Source organism: Micrasema longulum, unplaced genomic scaffold, assembly GCF_059751315.1.
Source record: "Micrasema longulum isolate JH-2025_06_02 unplaced genomic scaffold, ASM5975131v1 h1tg000467l, whole genome shotgun sequence".
Taxonomy (NCBI): Eukaryota; Metazoa; Arthropoda; class Insecta; order Trichoptera; family Brachycentridae; genus Micrasema; species Micrasema longulum.
In genome coordinates this window covers 328,498-346,704 of record NW_028277665.1, presented here as the reverse complement: position 1 = coordinate 346,704, position 18,207 = coordinate 328,498, and the positions used below count along the sequence as shown (strand labels likewise).

At 32.1% G+C, this 18,207-nt stretch overlaps 1 protein-coding gene across 1 annotated transcript; it reads left to right on the top strand.

The window, feature by feature from the left end:
* Positions 1-5,086: 5,086 nt before the first annotated feature.
* Positions 5,087-17,369, top strand: LOC148281407 (uncharacterized). Its single transcript, XM_088226741.1, is given in 3 exon segments — positions 5,087-5,204; positions 5,207-6,301; positions 6,520-17,369. Coding segments are annotated over 3 exon segments (1,434 nt in total). The 5' UTR covers positions 5,087-5,101; the 3' UTR covers positions 6,756-17,369.
* Positions 17,370-18,207: the final 838 nt, after the last annotated feature.

The following is an 18,207-nucleotide window of genomic DNA, read 5'->3' as shown; positions in this document are numbered from 1 at the left end:
ACACAGTCATAGTTATAAACAATACACAAAGAATAACAACAAATAACAAGACCAATTGTGGGATTGATAAAGGAACCAAAATAAAAAAAAACAAAACGCACAGTTCGCTAGGGGGGAAAGGAAGTGGGATGGGAAAATAGAGAAGGAAGAGAAGAAGAAATAGTCTCTTCCTTCAAGTCAGTCCCTCAATGCTGAGGATCGTGATCACCGTGAACACTTAGTCTCTAATTAGTCTGTTCCACTCCAGTCTGTCCTCAGCCCGACGTACTGACTCATCAAATTTTAGCCCCGTAGCCACCTTTATTTGGTCAGTCCATCTATATGGGATTCTACCCCGGCTTCTCCTACCTTCAACTCGGCCAGACATTATTGCCTTTTCTAGATTGTCTGGCTCACGTCTAGCAATATGTCCAAAGAAAGACAGTATTCTTCTCAAACACACCACTGATAGACGATTTGTAATATGGAGCTCTTCCAGTATCGATGCATTCGTCATTCTGGCTGTCCGTGGCACTCGCAGCAGCCTTCTCCAACACCACATCTCAAATGCATCGATCCTCTTCCTCTCGTGGGCACGCATTGTCCACGATTCAGCCCCATATAGAAAAACAAAGAATATCAGGGTTTCCATCAACCGCTTTTTTGTGTTTATTAATATACCTCGATCTCGCCAAATCTTCTCCAAACGGTTCATTGCTTCTTTGGCCATTTGAATCCTGCGACCAATCTCAGGTCTGCAACTGCCGTTATTGGAGATAAGCGAGCCGAGGAACAATGAAGAAAAAAATAAAAATGTATCTAAATATACACATACAACATACATAAATATACATACACACACATCCATATACATACATATATATAGACATATACATACACATACATACATATATATATACACACATGAACATGCATAATATATATACACATACTTACACACATGCACATATATGCATACACTAATGCACATACATACGCGCACATGTCTATAATTAATAATAAAATAATGAAAACTAATACGTAAAACATATTATATATTTTATTCTGTGTGTACTGAAGAAATCGTTTGATTTAAAAACAAGAATATCTTTTATACTTGAGAATTTATTTCACTTCAATTTACTTATCAATAATGGGTCTTAAATTGATAATAACAGACAAAATTCATTTTAAATATGTCATTATCTTACAATACATATTAATTAAAGCGAACTAATTTTATTTACTGAAACATGTTTAAAAATTGCCTTACATAATACGATCCAAAATAAACAAAACCAGCCAGAAGTCAGCTGCCGAAGTTAAAAACGAAGTATTCTGTTAAATGCTGATTACCAACGTATATAAAAAATAGAGATGTGCATAGGGTTTCAGTAATTAAAAATAAACTCGCTGCTTTTGAATTGCCATAGGTAATAGAGTAAAAAAAAATTGGAATTCATGTATATTTTTAAAAAATATATTTATTTAACATTTTTAAAAGTTGCATTTTTTAAAGAAAATAAATACATAATAAGGCAAAAGTACACACGAAGAAAACGAAACGAATACCATATCAAAAAAGAGTAAACCTCTTGTGCTTGGTGTGGGATAAAAATATTGATAGCTAAAGTACAATGCATAGAAAAAATATTAAGGTACATAAAACATAATTTATATTTATGTTAATGTACACCGGGCTGAAAGGGTTAAATAAGTCCTTATAATGGCTTGACTTGAACGTATGAGGACAGTTGGATATGACAGATTACAGTAGACATTACCTATACATCTAATGTAATAATAATCTAATTTACAGTCCTCAGAACAGGTTTCCCTAGTTAGGAATTTTTAATTACTTCGTTTATAAAATATATTATGAACTCAATAAAAAAAAAAAAGTTTATTCTTGGAGAAATAAACAATATTTTTTCAAGATTTTTAAACACCCTGGTAATTAATTAAATTAATAATAAATTAAACAAAACTTTTTTATTTAAATTATTTATTGACAATTCTTGATGGAATTCTATTGTAATGATGTAATAACTTATATTTACATATAAGTTATTAATTTAAAAAATATTTGGTACACTTCCACTTATTTATTTTGACCAATTAGCGCTTTCACCCTCTAATGGGCATCTTCAGACTGGTACAGGAACAGAGTGAGAAAACTCACCCTTATTAGCCCCCTTAGTTGGACCCTGTACATTGTAATAAAACAATAAAATATTTTTCATATAATAGAATATTCTCTTAAAGTACACCGCCAACACATGTTTCAATAATTTGTCTCACTCTGTTCCATTGAAATATTGCGTATTGTATTTTTTCAACTTATTTTTAAATGTACCTACACTTAAGATAATATTTAGTTTTATATAAATTATCCTTACACTGTATAATATTCACCAGTCTGAAGATGCCCATTAGAGGGTGAAAGCGCTAATTGGTCAAAATAAATAAGTCGAAGTGTACCAAGTATTTTTTAATTAATAACTTACATGTAAATATAAAAAAAGTTATTACATCAATTAAACAAGAATTAATTATTTTATGTCAGCTAGTTTCAGTGAATTATTCGGGATTTTTATTGATAAAATTAATATTTTTTTGTTCTTATGGCGTAGCCGAGATACTGCAATAAAAACGACGTTTTTTTGTTAAGTTACATTAAGGGTGACATAGTGGTGTTTACAAACATTTGGACATATTCCAATATTGTTGGTTAAAAAGTCAATTTTTAATTTATTTCATCATCACCATACCCCTTATCTGCACCAGGGGTGATATTCCAAACGCTCTCACGGCCGTAGAAAAAGCTTTTATCTCGCGTTTTTGAATCGCACCTCAGGCTGGTATTCTGAATGGAATTGCGCCAGAAGAGGTCTTTCTGTTAGCTTGTATTTAGTACGTAAATACGCGATAAAAAAATATGATAATAAAACAAATTATTATTATCATTTTCATCAACGTCTTTCTCTGTTTAATAAAAACTTTCTTTAAATAACATTTCATGTCAACCATGTCGGGAATCGAACTCGAGACCTCTTGCATGGTAGGCAAACGCGCTGATCACTACTGCTCCATGCCGAATTATTATCACTGCCAGAAAAATTATGTGTACATGCTGATGGTGATTTATTTTCTGCTTTAAAAACTGTTATTCACTCAATAACGATAATTATATTTTTTTAATAATGCAACAAATTGATGATTGCTCAATTGAAATCAATTATTTAGAAATTAAATGTTTGGAAAATGTATTATGATTTAATCCAGACGCACGTTCACTGTCTATTTTCTAATGTTATCCTCCGATTATCACGCGGTTATTAAAAATATTTTTAATTATTTATGAGCCATGGGGCTTGCATTTATGAACGGTGTGATTATTTTATGAAATTTACAAAGTGTTTCGACTTGGATTGCAATTTTAAATATGCAAGAACTGTGTGGCATCCAGCAACTGCTCTGACTGAATGAGGAAGTTTTTCTTTTTTAAAATTTATTTCTTAGACTATTAAACTAAGCGAGTTTTATATTTTTATTTTATGTATCGTATTATCAGCGCTATGATTTTTTAAAGTTTTGTATTTCTGAAATTACTCGTACGATTGTGTCGTATTGTAAACTCGACACAAGATCTGGACTTTTTTGGTGTAAGTCTATAAAGCTTTGAAAAATCACCAAGATAGACCGGATCTTGTCTTGAGGTAGTATTTTTTTGTCCTAACTTTAATTTTATTTAGATGTATTTTATTTGATTAGTACCTGTATTTTATTATACAAAATTGCATTTACTATTGTTGGAATGGACTGCATAAGTCCTGTCAATAAATAAATAAATATACAGTAGTTTCTAAAAATCATATTTTTATAATTTGGGTTGAGGCCAGAGAATCCTTGATAAGGTGGTTATTTGGTTCCCTATAAAGATAGAAAAACAGATAATCATAAAGATTAATAACTTTATTTTCTACACATTGTCACATACCAACCTTAACACACTAACACAAAACCCTTTAAAATTTACAAAGGTGCATTTGCAAATTCACCCTTTAAAATGTTAGTAAATTATGTTACCTTCTTTAAAAGTTATAACTTTATAAAAAGTTACTAAGACACGTTTTGCATATATTTTACTGTTGATATTTTGCAATCCTTGTATACGTTTTTAAATTTTTTGTTTTTTATGAAAAAATAAAAGTACATAAATAAATAATCGCACTTTTCCCTCTTTTTAATTGTTCCAAGAAGCTAAACTTTTTTAAAGTTTTTTATTTCCTTTTTTAATTACTATAAAAATTATAAAGTACCTTCTAATCTTTGACGAATATTTTATTTTTCGTATATTACTCAAAAATATTGTAACTGTCTATTTATCATAGGAGCAAAACATTCGTAAACATTTCTTGTATACCCACGAACAGGCCATGCCTTTGTGGGATTTTTTGTTTACTATTTTTACTGTTAATATGTATTTTATTGCTTTGTAATTATCCTTTATTTTTTATACTCTGTTTTTTCTTCTTATTTATATTGTAAAAAAAAAAAATAGTTTCGTAGAAAGTGCTTTTCAAAATCCAACACATATATTATACAATTGATTATAAATATAATGTAAGGTGACTCCGGGGATCCTTCCTATAGTAATTTTCTACCACTGGGTGATCTCCTCGTTATGATGAAGGAGAAGCAACTTTACACATTGCAAGAATATTGGAAGCCTCCTTCCAAGCCAAAGAAAGACATTTTTTTCCAACTGAAACCAAATGTTAAACAAAAACTTTGATTTTGAACAAGTTTGAGATACCCTTTATATGCAGAATGCGCATTGAGCATGCTAACTTAACATTCCACTCTCTACTCATATTCTTACTCTCCTGTCCCCACCCAATAAACTTTAATATAAAATTTTATGTGGTGTAAAGTAGTAAATATGTTTTTGATTATATATTTCATTTCAATGCTGACAAAAACCGAAAAAATGTGTTTTGTTGTTCTTGAAAGAGTTGTTTGTTAAAGTTTCTTTTTCTTTTCCAGGTGAAGGGTGTGTGGACAAGCCGCTCGCTACTCTGTGGAGGAATTACAACAATCCTCTAAACCTGATGTGGTTATGAAACTGTCCATCACCAACTCCGGCCTCAAGGGCGTCACCAAGGAGCACGGCCTCACGGAGTACTGGGCTCACCGCATCACCTTCTGTACGAGTCCCCCCGAGTTCCCAAGGTCTTCTGTTGGGTCTACAGACACGAGGGTAGGAAGCTCAAACACGAGCTAAGGTGCCACGCTGTTCTCTGCTCCAAAGAATCCGTCTCCAAAAAGATAGCGTCAGACCTGCAGTTTAAGATCAAGCAGGCCCTATTCGAATTTAAGCGAGATAAGCTCTCTAGACAAAATGCCCGTCTCAGTTTAGCCAATTCAGTCTACGACAACCCAAGCATGCCAAGGAGGAAGATTCTTTTAAGTGTGGGAGGTAATAATTATAAACCGCCGTTAGAGCGGTCAAAGTCCGCACCTAAACTTATGGCTATCGAAGAAATGTGCTCTGAGGAAGATGAAGAAGAATCGACTATGAATGAAGATAGGTCGACTAACACTTGGACCAAAGATTCTCGGCGCTTAAGGCTTGTTACAAACCTGAGATATTTCCCCTCTTATACGTTAGGAAGGCGGAAATTCGATAGGAAATTCAGCAGAAAGAATTTACCAGACAAAACCAAACGACCAGGAAAATGTGAAGCTCTTGAAAATAGTAAAAAGTCTAAAGAAGATCAAGTAGGCATTGCCCCATGTGAATCTCTAAATAGCAATGAATTAAGTGAAGACTCCACCGAAACTTGTGATGATGTTTTCCCGTATTCTAGTCGAGTAGCTAATTCTACAAATCATGTATCGTTTAGCCTCTCAACCGTGTCTAATTCTAGTGAAAATAACCATCAGCTTTGTTCCGATAGCCTCTCTGAAGATACTGAAGACGAAGTGTTCTATTGTGAAACAGACGAAAGACTAACTCATCTCACAGAAAGCCATGAACCAAATGATAACGAAAGTTCTATGAAAGACATGGATCAGCTGTGTACTAAGGCAAATTTTTTGGTGCTCGACAGTGATGAAGGTTCTATATCTAGCGGCTGTGAAACCGCCAGCACGGTTACAACATCAGATATAGAGATGACATCACTTCCCTGTACTTTAAATAATAACGAATTTCAACCAGAGACTGAGAAAATAAGCGTACTTGAAAGGGTGCAAAGCTTCGAACAGTTGTTTAGCCGAGAGCGAAATAATTCCAACAGAAACTTCCGTTCTGGCAGTAAGAGGACGGTTTAGCTATAATTGCGGGAGCTTCAGAACTCCGGATATATCTGAAACAAACTACTCAGTCCAAACGACAGCCTTTCCTATTCCCCGTCCATTGATTCAGGAGCAGTGAGCTGTAGCGATGAAGTAAATCTAGTCCAATAGGTGAAAAGCAAAGTGGCATCGATATAAGACGTCGTATATAAGATGCGCCCACGTATCCCCCATCAGACGATGAGGCCAATGTCTCCTCCTTCGACAGTCACGAGTTTGACAGCCAGGAAACCTTAGACGCTGATGTTTGCGAGACTCCCGAGAGGCAGAGTATAGATTTCGACAACGAAACGAAGGAAGAAGCCAAGGCAGAGGGTGATAGTGATAGTGCTTGCAGTGTCGAATCAGGATATTCAGAGTTCTCTGATGGTGGTCAGCACGACTGTGTTATAGGAAACACAGTATGCGTGTAAATAGAACATGTGAAGTTGCCAAAACACACGTGCTAGTATAATTAGCAACTTCAAGCCAATTTTTACCAAAATTTGCCCCTGTTGCAAACGCCGACTTTTAGAACTGATTTATGTTACTTGTTATTCTTGCAGAATCTCAATTTCTTGTGTAAGACCTAAGATCACTTAGCTACTATCTATTCTTAGTATTAAATCGTACATTTGTACAAAAACGCGTAAGTAAACCATCTATCTAATAATTTAATGCTGAGCGGGTATTCTAATTAGAAAATTTCACCGAATTTATAATGTTTAGTGGGTATTATGTATATTTTATTGTTTATAAAAGTACAATTATCATTAGAAGTAATATTAAATGTTGTTTTTAGATGATCTCGAATAAATGCAAGTATTGTGAATTAAAACTGTAAATCCAATCAAATCGATCTGAAATTACGGATAGTAAAATTTTACGTATTCAAAAGGCTATTTTTAGTGATCTAAAATTTCTTACAACGACATAATCTGCTTATTTCAATTTTTTAACAGAACACGCTAAAAACATTATTAAAATACTTGCTCAGTACTCTACCAAAAGTGCCTGTCTCGAGGCAGGAATTTTACATGTAGTCTCGCAACCATTGTTAATCCCGCAATATATATTTATTTTATGATAAAATGTCATTTCTCTTTTGATTTAATAATCACAAAAGTATGCTCCGAGTATAATTTTTGCAATGCAATATTTTCATTGCAGATTCCAGCGAGGTAAGGCGATTAGTTTTACGTATCATATTCCATTCCAGGGTAACACATTACATTAATTAAGTATTTAATTCACACTCATGGTTATGTTGGTCGGCCGGAAATCGAATCCGCGACCTCAATTTCGCAAGTATAACGTGCTAATCACTGCACTACGACAGAGGACGTTGGTTAAGCCATAATTAAAATTATTCAAAGCATTTATAATGGTTATGGGCGCACCACAAAAATACATAACAAATCAGTTGACGGAATTCCTCAGTAAAAAGAATTATAGAAGTCTATGTAATTATAGGATCATTCTACCTATGTTTAAATATCAGCATGCATTAAAGCTAACAAATATTTCTATTAATGTGATAGAGATTTAAAATTATTCTACATACTAAAAAATGCTTAGAAACACTTACGTCCATAGTTAGAAAGTAATCTACATTAACAACAATAAATGTTTCAGCTTTTTTGATTCGGGTATTTGTTTTACTACTATTACTACTACCATGACGCCATTTATCCTAGGGGTAGGCAGAGAGGATGGACCGACATATAAGTCTATCCTGGCATACATTTCTAGCTTCTTCTACATTCATACATCTTGTCATCCATGCCGATCGGTTTTGCCTACTTTTGAAATGACCAAACTTAAGATTTTGGCTTATTTGATCATGCCACGTCTTCCTTGGTCGTCTTCGTCTAACGTTATTGTTTATTCTCGCCAAATTATGTACATCTGTTTTATCATTATTTTGTCGTCCATTCGTTTTACTTGGTCAAACCATCTCAGAGACCCTTTCTTAATCTTATCAATTACACTTTCTGATTTCTTCATTCGTAACCCTGTCATACGTTGATTTTCCATACATTTTTTTTTTTACAATATACATAAGAGATAAAACAGAGTATAAAAAAAATAAAGCATAATTACATAGCAATGAAATACATGATAGTAAACAAAAAAATCCCACCAAGGCATGGCCTGTTCGTGGGTATACAAGAAAACGTTAATGAATTTTTGCTCCCATAATAAATAATGGACAGTTATAATATTTTTTGTATAACATAAAAAAGAGAAAATAAAATAATAGTAATTAAAAAAATAAATAAAAAAATATTTTAAAAAACATAAAAATATTCCTTATTATTAAAAGGCAACAAAATATATCATATAAAAAAAAAGTTCATATCTTTAGTTTGAATCCAGGATAGTACGTCGTTTAAGAGATCGGGATTTCAACTGTGTTCACTCTGCTTTCAACCTTTTTTTGCCGGTTCTATGTTTCACTTCGATACATACATTTTGTTTTCATGTATTTTGTGCCTCAAGGTCTCGGGTTTGATTCCCGACACGGTCGTCATTAAATATTTTTTTTAAAAGGTGTTTTACACTAGAATACTAATTTCATAGTCCCTGGACATCTTACTTTCACGTTACGGAAATGGTTAAAATACTCTGTGGTTGGTGTACAAATGCAAAGCTCTGTACCATGCGCGGTGTCCATACATTGAATGGAACCAATGCTTTCCTAAAAATTTAGCTTCTAAATAATCAGTAGGTACCTATTTTCGTTAATAAATAAAATCAGCAATAAGTTAAATAATCTTTTTAGTAACTACAACAAATATTTTTTAATTCGTTTTAAGCTAATGGTAGCGATCTGAGATAGGTTCGATGGTCATTCATTAATAATTTCTTAAAATTGGAACAAACTCACACACAACATTTCGGCTGGGCATCAATGCGTAAATTGAAGTAAAATTCACTGCGCTCTGTCTAATACTGAAATAAAAAACGGCGTAAATCCGTATGTTCCTATAAAGCGGTCGCCCAGTAATGAATTCACAAGTCCGCGGGTGCGCAAATTGAGGTCTTTAGTAGCTCTGTGGAAGCAATTCTAACAAACCAATTCATGTTTTTTTAAAATATATTGTGACTGTTTTATAACAAATTCAGCACTTAAATCGCTTGGCAAAATTGTATTATAATATGCAACTATGAAAAAAAAAATTGCGTTCTTATGATTTCCCCAAGTATTTCATTTTGAGGGCCATTTTCAACGAGTTGTAAATAACTCACTAGTAGAAAATGGGAATCAAGTTGGGCTAGAGTGGGATTTGAACCACGGACCTTTGAGCCGCGCGGACCACAACCCGATTCGTATGTTGAAATCATAGCATAAAATTGCTTTTTAGTGTATTTTAAAGCACTTTATTCGAATTACTGTTCAGTAGTAGGCAACATTTTACTTATGTACCTAGCACTAAGTGACTGCTCACCTAATCGAAAACCTCACCGCCGCCCCTGCTATGTACCATTAGGTGTAGGAAGGAAAAAGAAATAAATTAATAAAAAAGGTTACAGTAATTATTAAGCAATAGACTTTGATATTTAAGAGAGTTGAGGTTGACAGATATGTATCTTGAATTCGCGAGTTGATGTATTGAAAAATCGTTTTTTTTTTTACATATTTGAAAAAATATATTTGACTTAAGCCATTTTTGAAACACACCCAGAACATTTGCGTAATCCGTTTTTTACTTGAATTTTGTTCCAAAAGTATTGAAACCGGTGGTTTAGATAATTACGTATAATATCCTATTTAAGAGGCTAGTCTTGCTACTGTAATTCCCCGTATATTTCAGTAAATAAAGTTCTGATATTTCACTTCGTCCTTACCGGGAATCTAGCCCAGGGCCTTTGAAATGGTAGGCAAATGCGGTAACCAGTCGACTACTAGGCAGACTAATCTGTCGATTATTTTTTTCAGGATTTATACCTGAGCCCCAAACAAATAAAAAAAATACTATGATAATAATCAATCCACCCTTATTTTACCATGTTGCGTTTCTTTTTGACAGTTCTTTTACATAAAGTTAAAATAGTGACAAAAATACGCTTCCAAAGTCCGTATTATATTGGGGAGTAAACATTTATCTTCAATTTTATCTACAAAGTTAAATTGAGTTCTCTGTATGAAAAACATGTACCCAGAATATGCATAATTTTTTTTAGGGATACTTAAAATTTTCATACAAATTTACACATTTTCGTACGTGAATAACGATTTTATGGAATACGTTTTAAAATATAATAAACGTGAGTTAATATTATTTTTGTATTTTCCAAAATCCAGTAAAAAGAAAAAAAAATGTATTGAAATTATAAGGAATTGATTGTTAACGGTAAAATATAAACTTTTTCATTTTCCAAAAATAAGTTTTCTCTAATTTTTGGGGTCGTTTGGTCCCCCCGTTCGGATCATGTATAATTTTTGGGTGCTTTGAGAATGAGTATCCTCTAGTTTTGGGGTCGTTTGGTCCTCCTGTTCGGATCATTTCTAATTTTGAGATGCTTAAAGAATGAGTATCCTCTAGTTTTTGGGTCGTTTGGTCCCCCCGTTCGGATCATGTGTAATTTTTGGGTGCTTAGAAAATTAGTATCCTCTAGGTTTTGGGGTCGTTTAGTCCCCCCGTTCGGATCATGTCTAATTTTTAAATGCTTAGTGAGGAAAAGGTTAATCAAATAATTAAGTAAAAAATGGATTATAAAAGTTATGATAAAGGTCCCAATAAGAGCTTTATCTTTAGAAAATTTAAAGCCTATGATGTGCCTGAGACATGTCTAATATACGCGTACATCATTCTTCCGCTCATGGACAAAATATAAATATATATCAAGAGTAAAAAATAATATCACGGCCAATACTCCTCCCATTAAAACATTATTTAGTCAAAAGTGCTAGGAATATTATAGAAACCAAACTGTTTATTGTGCTCCCCTATAAAATTATGTGTACAGATAACGAAGAATATTTCAAAAAGAAATCAAAATCTGGCTGAAGCGATAATTCAATAATAGAAGATATTAAAAAAAATATTCGAGCGAAATGTGAACAATGTAAATTATTTTTGAAAACTGCCGGTCAGTCAGGCCATAGAGCAGGTTCCCTAGTTAGAAAGACTCTTAAATTAATTTTGTAACAATGTTTTCCTATGGTACCTACCTTTAAAAATAAAAAAATATAATTTTAGTTTTTAAAGACTCACTTCTTAAAAATCATGTATCGAATGAATATGTTACTTATTAGACCAAGTAAGGTTTGCCAATACACGCTATAATGGTTATCTTGTGTAATGCCATAATACATACATGTTTATACTGCTGTTACCTACCTGCGTTTACTCATTAATTATTTTTAACTGCATAAAAATATATCATTACTTTATGTACAAATGATCAGATATGTAATGACAATTACGAATTCTTACAATAAACGTACTAATACATTGAGACCTAAAATTTTGACTTTAGGTGTGTAGCAAAAGATCACGTGTAAAAAATAAATATTTCACACCCACCAAACAAACAAACCATCACGCCTTTTTAGATTTTTTTTTAATTTTTAAAAATTTATTTTTCAAAAGTATTTACAAAATAGTCTTAAATTAAAGTCCTGCTGAGTTGCATACATACAACTCGTCAGCAGGTTTTTATAAATTACATCGATTATTTACACTTAACCTACATAACAATAATTTTACTTGAAAAACAATTACAGATTACATTATGAAAAATTAAAAACTATCACTAATACAAAAAACTTTTTTCTAATAACCATAATTTGAGCAAACGTCGCACTCCTGTATTTAACTCAGTATTTTTAATATTATTTGGTAACATGTTAAATATTTTAGGTATACTGTATTGCAGTGTCCTTTTGCCATATTTATTGCAGTATCTAGGGAACAGCTAGCCTCTCCATACTAGTAAACCTGGTGTTGTAATCACGTACCAACTTGAGTTTATACTCGGACGTTATACTTTATATAGAACGTCATATTTTGTTTTATTAACATTTACGACAAAATGACCTTTTACAAAACTTAAAATATGAACATATCGAGGTTGTATAACCTGCACAGGCATTTGTATAACACAAACAAATAAAAAATGGACATCACCATAGAAAAACCTAAAGCTGACTTTACGCAGAAATTTATTAATCTCTTCGCTCTCTGCATTGTATTTAGATAATGCAAAAAAAGCTTAGATAAACAAATAAATGCAAAAAAATCAATCGCAAAATATACATTACTACCGGTTTTGCAGAGCAGCCAAGCATGATAATTTCTCCAAAATGTTGACAATATTAATGTTATTTATTAAAATACGTGTGATAAATCATTGAAAAAATAATATTCATTATTTAATTGAACTCGCAGTATCTTTATTTACTGTGCATCGCTGATTAAAATATGAAAAACAGGTATTTAAAAATGACAAAGACGGCTTTTTAGAATACAAATTTAATTATAAACAAGTTATATATGTGAATTCCGCTAAACATTTCCAGACAATTGAGATTACGTTTTACAAATCTAATGCATTAAGTCGACTTTATATATTTCAAATATCTTTAAATATTGGTGTAAGAATTTGATTTCAAATTTTATGCTATGCCTAGAATAAAGAGTACTTTTTCAAAGCTTTAAAAAAAAGTTAAAATAAAAGAAAATTTTGGGAGAAATAATGCGTTGAAAGAATAAAAAAGCTTCAAATGCGATTATCTCGGAACTTGTTGTAATGACTTAATGCATTCTATCAGTAAAGCCTCGATGTTTGGTTTAATTATTTTAAGAAAACATCCTTTTTTTTTAAACTAAGATTTACAAACAAAAATTATATAACACATTCAGTAGAAGTTTAAAACAATTTAAACATAAATGTAAAAATAAAATATTTTAATGGATTTAAAATATGCACCAAGTGATCTGCATACGTACCTCACTTCATCTACTCTCATACATCTTCGATGCACGCGAGCCAATTATTCCGACTTTTGACATGTCCATCTTAAGTCATGCCACGGCTCTTGGACTTCCCCGTTTTCTGCATCCACTAACATTCGCATTGTAAATCTTTTCGGCCGTTCTTTTGCTGTCCAATCGCTCTTCGTGTCCAAACCAACCCAGAACTCCTTTCTTGAAAGGGAAAGTTCAGCGGTTTTTTATTTTTACTTTTAAAAGTTATTTGATTTAACTAATCCGAAAAAAAAAAACGTTTTGATGTATTAGCGCCTGTGGCGATTGGTGGGATGGCTTCCCGTAAACCGGAAATTGAACACAACACTCTGTCATCGGTTGATTAGAAAGAAAGAGTGACGTCGTTTAATGTATATAGATCGTTTTTATTTAAATTACTTTTTACTAATAAAATAATATACTTTTGTGATTAAAAAAAATCTTAACTAACTCGGATATCATAATATACTTAGATAGAATAGAAAATATTCAAAACAAATTTACAAAGTACCTTAAATACAAAACCGGCATTTCTTATGTATCTACTCTCACTGCCTCCACCTTCCATGGAATCATTTCTCTACAATACCGCAGAGTGTGTGCGGACCAACTACAGCTTTACAAAATTATGACAGGAATGGTTGACTGTACAGAGCTGCTTGGTTTAATAACAATACATGTGCCAGCCAGGATTTGTAGACGGTACCACCTGTTTCATGTACCAATAAGTAAAACATCGTATGTTAAAAATGCCTTTTTTCGTAGGACTTTTTCAATGTACAGTACAAAATTTAAAAATATAGATCACACAAACATCTCTCTGTCAGATTTAAAATTTACACTAAAAATGTATTATGTAACTTAGTAGACATTATAATAATAAATATTTACATCTCCCCTCCCCTCCTTATCCTCTCTTCAAGCATTTTTGTCCTTATCCCGCCCAATTTACAGTAACTTAATGTTCTTAAAATAAATATTTAAAAATCTTTGATTATTGAGTACATGAAAATAACATTTTTATATGTATAAATTGTATGTATTTATTTGATATGTAATATATTTTCTTGACTAACTTTGTATACTATGTGGAAATCTGTTATTAGTTCTGAGTTTATACACTATATCTGTTTGTTTACTAAACATATGTATGTAGAACAGTTGATTTCCCAAATAAAATAAAATAAAATACTTCAAATTTTCATACAAAATGACGATTGAAGAACTTTTCATTGTAATCGGGGCCCTGGGCTAAAAGAATTAATATAAGAAAATAATAGAGTATACTTTTGTGATTTAAAATAAAATTTAAACTAACTATAATTTCAGATTATTATGCATAGTAATTAAATAAAAATTTGGTGTGGTCTTTCGTAATAAATAAAAATATTTTTTTTAATATGAAAAGTGTTACCTATGTATATTATTTTAATAAAATTTACATCGAAAATTAAAGCATTGTGAGGTGTAATATGTTAATATATTAAGTTAAATAATTATTTAGCATTACGTGGATATTATTTCTAGATCTGCTTGTATTTATATCGATCCTATATTAATTAATTGTGATAATAAATTAAGTATGCGTAATAAAATTTAATCAAACGTGTAAATATTATCATAAAATTTATTTTTAATAAAATATTTAGTAGCTTAGAAGTTTATATTTTTTCATCACACTAGTCGACATACAAAACAAAAGTTAATGAAAAGGCAAAAAAAAAACACTATTTTTAAAAATATAGTATACAAAATATGTATAATGTTTAGTGCATCATTGCCTCGTTTTTACACACTGTCTAATGATGAATTTAATTTTTTGAAATTATTATTGAGAATTTTTTTTTATGGTTTATATTACATAAAAAAACATTTGAAATATATGAAACTAACTAACTAACCATCACGCCATTTCCCCAGAGGGGTAGGCAGAGAGGATAGAACGCCACACCACTCTGTCCTGGCACACTTCCTTTGCTTCCTTCACATTCATACATCTTCTCATGCACGCACGTCGATTATTCCGACTTTTCACATGACCACTTTCAAGAATTTGTTGTACTTGATCATGCCATGTCTTTCTCGGCCTTCCTCGACTTCTACAACCAGACACATTCGCATCATAAATCTTTTTAGCCGTTCTTTCATCATTCATTCGCTCCACATGACCGAACCATCGCAAAAGACCTTTCTTAATTTTGTCGATAATGCTTAACTCAGCCTTGCATTCTGCTCTAATTTCGACATTAGGGCACCTATCATACATTGTTTTTCCGCACATTCGCCTGAGGGATCGCATTTCAACAGCATTCAGTCTACTTTCGTCCCTTTTTTTCCAACTCCATGCTTCGCTTCCATACATTAGGGTTGGTACCAGAACTCCATTATGAACTGCTAATTTAGCCTCTTGCGATAGACACTTATTTGCTTCGATGACTTTAAGGCACCATTAACTCTGTTACCGGCACTAACCCTCCTAAATATATGTATATTATGATATGGGTTCATGTGATTTAAGGAATGTTTCAAAATGTGTCTTACGTCTATGTTGAATCTCTGAATGGCTGTTAACTTCGGCCTGTGAGGGTGGGTCATATATTTTCAGTTCGTTGTTAAACAGTCGAGATTGTCCTATTGTTTACATGATACTCATTTGCATTAGGGATCTTTAATTAAAAATTGTGTCTTTTTAATGTTTTAAAATTAATAACAAAAATATCACAATTTTCTGTGTTTAAATACGTACATTAGAGTGGACCGATGATTTATGAAGTTTTTTATTTTTTTAGACATCAAAGTGAAAGAGGTCTAAAAAGTTGCATTTTGGATGACATTGAACGTAAAAATTATTTAAAAAAATATTCCATATTACTTTTGGCCCGCAACCGAGGTTTGAAGTTTATAACTGCCTGAATATTTGGTTAATTAACTTTATTTATAAAAATATTTTTTTTTTTTAGTAAAGATATAACTCAATCACATTAAAAATTCGAACACGTTTCAAAACTACCGAAATGCAAAAAATTTACATTCCGCGGAACTGATTCCGATGAGCGCCTGACTAAAATTGACGAAAACCATGGCACATTAAAACAATGCTACCCATTTATTACAACACAAAGTACAACTCGCGTCCTTGGATGCTTATATAATAAGATTTAATGCAGATTATACAATTTAATTAGACTGATTTTCTTACTTAAATACGAAATGACAGCCGGTTTAAGGCAAAAAATTGACTTTTTCGAAAACTTCAAGCTCTGGTTGAGGGCCAAAAGTAGTATCAAATATTTTTTTATATATTTTTTGCATCCCGAGTAATCCAAAAGGCAACTTTTAGACCCCTTTCATTTCAAAATTCGGAAAAAAAAATTATCGGTCCACCCTAATGTACATATCGTCGAGTTTCTAGCAGAAGTTGGTACCTAGATTTTATTAGTTGTGAGATTTACTCCTCGAAAGTTTTGAGATCACTTTAAAAGTTAAAAGCTCATCCCAAATCCATAATTCAAATAAAACTGCAGGCTAACTGTAATAAATTATTAATTTTTGTATTTATAAAATATTTTTATTAACTTTTTCAATAAAGATTATTTGATGCCATTTATGAAGACATCTCATTTCCACATCGAAAATTTGTAGTTACCAACTTGTTCAATGTCGGCCTCGTGGTGTAATGGCCAACGCATTTGCCTACCATGCAAGAGGTCTCGAGTTCGATTCCCGAAATGGTTGAAATGAAATATTTATTTGTGTATTACATTCTCACCAGAATATTTCATTATCTTACCTTTATGTGACAAAAAATGATCAAGATACGCTGCGATTGGTGTACCGATGCAGTGCCCTATGCACCCTTGGGTGCTAAAAGGGAATGATTATGATGAATTTGTGCCAGAAACCCGACGAAATTATATACCATGGGTATAAAACACGTGAAAAAAGAAGCAAAAAGGCGAATCAATACATTTAGTAAATGGGGTGTAGAATTCTAACAGCACGTGCGCTTTGTAGCTGCATGACGTGTGTGATCCAGCTTTTATTTGTTAATGATTTTAAAAAAAAAAGAAACACTAAAAGCCAATCATGGCGTCAAAAAAACGACATATTTTGTTTTGGAAGCTTTCAAAGTTTAATTTTCTAATGCAACAAGAATTGCCCAAATATATTTATGTGTCAAAAAACTTTTGATAAAATGTCAATGTATATCAAATGATTAACCAATGGTTGTTCTCATTTTAAATTAAATTATTTTTTATATTTGAAAATAAAATAAAAACGGTTTATTTCAAGAAAAACTTCGTAATTTATTGATATTTTAACCGTTTTTAAAATATTTTTTACAATTCTACTTAAATTTTACAATAAATATATCTTTGATGGGCGGACATAACAGTTTAACTGTATTTTTGTTCATTTTATGATTTATATTAGAAAATTTTACTTGAGTATGACAGCATCAAACGACTGCTAAAAACATAAATTAACAAGTTTATGCCCATAAAACTTTGGTCATATTTTCAGTGGCACAAATTGTACAAGACGGTTTGTCGGTCTCGTGGTGTAGTGGTCAGCGCGTTTGCCTACCATACAAGAGGTCTCAGGTTCGATTCCCGACATGGCTGACATGAAATATTTATTTAAAAAGGTGTTCTCACACTAGAATATTTCATTGTCCCTGGACTAGCACCTGTTCAGGTGCCAGTCCAGTTCAGGTGACGGTCCCGTCAGACTGATCATCTTACCTTCATGTTACAAAAATGATCAAGTTACATTGCGATTCGTCTCAGTGCCCTATGCACTATTCGGTACGGAAAGGGAATGATGACGATGAAACATTGGTTTTAATAAAATAATTATGCGCATTTGTGACATATTTTCAAAGGCACAAATAAAACAAGATGGTTTC